Genomic DNA, 2486 nt, shown 5'->3' on the forward strand with positions numbered 1-2486 from the left:
AACCCTGGGTTCCTTAATCTGGGACACCTGAGTGGGCTCAAGGAGGTCTGTGAATTCCTCCACATGGTTTACAAAAAGTTTGTGTCTAATGGAGATTCTCAAAGGAGTCTATCACCTCAAAAGTAACAAACCACTGACCTAACCTCACTTGGCAAGTTTTCTTACCTACCCAAAAGAGATACGGTACCTACCTTGAAAGGCTGTGAGGGCATTAAATGAAATAGTTTATGAAAAGTACCTGAAACATCCCAAGGTTTCACCTAATGTTGGTTTCCCTACATTCCTCTCCCCAGCTTATTTCTATCATTTAGCAAATGTTATCGAGCATCTACTACGTGGCAGGTATCATTCCAGGTGCTGGTGGTAAAGTGGTAAAGAAGACAGATATTGAGCCTGTTCTCATGGAGTCACATGGTGGAGAGAAACAGACAAAATTAATAATTTCAGATACCAATAAGTGCTATGAAGAAAATACATAGAATAATGTGATAGAGACTGATGGGGCCGGGATGACATCTGAGGAGGAAACATGTGAATGACAAGAAGGAACCCATTATGCCAAGATTTAGGGGCAAAGCATCAGAGCAGAGGGAGCGGGAAAGACAAAGCCTCGTTTGAAAGACCCTTGGCCAAGAGCCCCTCACTCCCAATTGCACCACAAACTGAGTCCCCCTGAACAAGTCACAGAACTTCTGAGGCTCAGCGGTGACATCTACAAAATGGGAAGAAAGACACCTTACCTGCCACAATGTGAGGGGACTCGATCAAAGGGCTGTTAAGGTCTGGGATCTTCCCCCAGGTTTCACCAATACACACCTGATATTCGTCATTAGGCACCCATCTTGGACGAGGGGAACCTGCACAGAGAACCCTGGGTCATGATTTTTGACTTTTAATTTAATGCTACACTAGAAAGTTTCCTTCATTCCTGGTTAACGTGGTAGACTTTTTCTGCCACTTGGGGCCTATTACAGTAACTGCTGCTTCAGACTCTCCCTCGGGTACAAAAGCAGACACAGGAAGGACATCATGGAAACACTGTTGTGCCCATAACCAGACTACCTATCGCTTCCCTCCCCCCAACAAGATGGGAGGACTCAGTCTGTCCTGTAGACAGAGAATGTACAAGCTTTATTTAAGGAGTTTGTAGTTCTCCCTCCTAAACATCTCTTTAATCTGTCCCCTTCTCTCCATCTCCTCAGCCACTGCCTCACACCTTAATGCCCTCTGAGCATGCTCTCTGGCCTTAGTATCCTCACTTCCAAACCATTTGCCACACTGTAGCCAGCACCTAACACATAAAATAGACCATGTCTTTCGCAGGCTCAAAACCCTTAGCTCCCCACCACTTATTGGACAAATGCCAACCTCCTTAACCTGGAATCCAAGACTTCCTCTCCAAGACTGAGCTCCTAACAGCCTGCTCAACCCCCAGACCCTCCTCAGTATCTATACCAAACTCCTCAATGTCTCTGAAAAGACCCCAGCCACACTCAGAATTACTTGCCTTTGCCGTTTCTGTTCTTACTACTTGGAACACTGTCCTCCTTCCTGCTTCTTACCTCCACATTTCTTTCACTGCTTACACATTCCTACCTACCCCTCAAGACCGCAAAAGCCTTCCCTGATTCCCCAGAACAGCACTGTTTACCAGTCTACCTTCTTAATCAGATGTGAAAGCTGAGGCTCTCTCTAGTCATGGTTAACTTCTCAGAGCCTAGACTGATGAATTCAGGTTACTTTAACTTAAAATGCATATGAGGTGCCTCACATTGAAAAGATCTTGTCAAAACCCAGAAAGAAGGAACAGTTGAAAGAACTGGAGGGCTGCCATGAGCTAAGGTGGGAATAGGAATCAAGAATCTGCATTCTCAAAAAAATTGCCTTACCTACATACTGACGCAAATGATATTGGACATTTTGAGAAACACCGTCACCTTCAAACATTCCCAACTTAAAAATTGCTGCAAAGGGGGCACCTGGATGGCTCAGTTAATAGAGCCAGCGACTCTTGATCTCAGGGTTGTGGGTTCCAGCCCCACGGTGGGTGTAGAGAATACTTAAAAATAAAATCTTTTTTAAAATTGCTTTTTAAAAATTGCTTTCCTTTGCCTCCACAGCTTTTCCGGCAGTTTTCCCGAGGTTAGAGAAATCAGGTGGTCTTTTCTGGGACTCAGCTGGGTGGAAAACAGAAGCCTGGGCTCCAACACTGGCTCAACCTGGAACGTGTTAAGGTACCCTGCGCTGGTCTCTGCCCCTCTCTGGGCCTCCCTTATCACACCCACTCCCACGGTGTGTCCCCGAGGTAGTGACTGTCCCATTCTGGGTATCAGTTTCTCCATCTTACAACGGAGGTCACCAGCTCTGACGCCCTACAAGCTCTGCAAACCGACACAGTCTGACTCCTCCCCTCCTTCCCAAAGTCCTGTCTGCCTGGGTCCAGACCACGAACCCCTAAAGCCAAGGCTGCCCTCACACGGACTGAC

General features: G+C 46.5%; 1 protein-coding gene across 1 annotated transcript in view; it reads right to left on the reverse strand.

Moving 5' to 3' along the window:
• Positions 1–2486, reverse strand: part of MYH7B (myosin heavy chain 7B) — a 41180-nt gene that overhangs the window by 38594 nt on the left and 100 nt on the right. The window contains exon 2 of the mRNA XM_034639917.1: positions 741–857. Coding sequence (XP_034495808.1) covers positions 741–857 — 117 coding nt within the window. The remainder of the gene's footprint in view (positions 1–740; positions 858–2486) is intronic.

This window comes from Ailuropoda melanoleuca, chromosome 13 (assembly GCF_002007445.2).
Source record: "Ailuropoda melanoleuca isolate Jingjing chromosome 13, ASM200744v2, whole genome shotgun sequence".
Classification (NCBI taxonomy): Eukaryota; Metazoa; Chordata; class Mammalia; order Carnivora; family Ursidae; genus Ailuropoda; species Ailuropoda melanoleuca.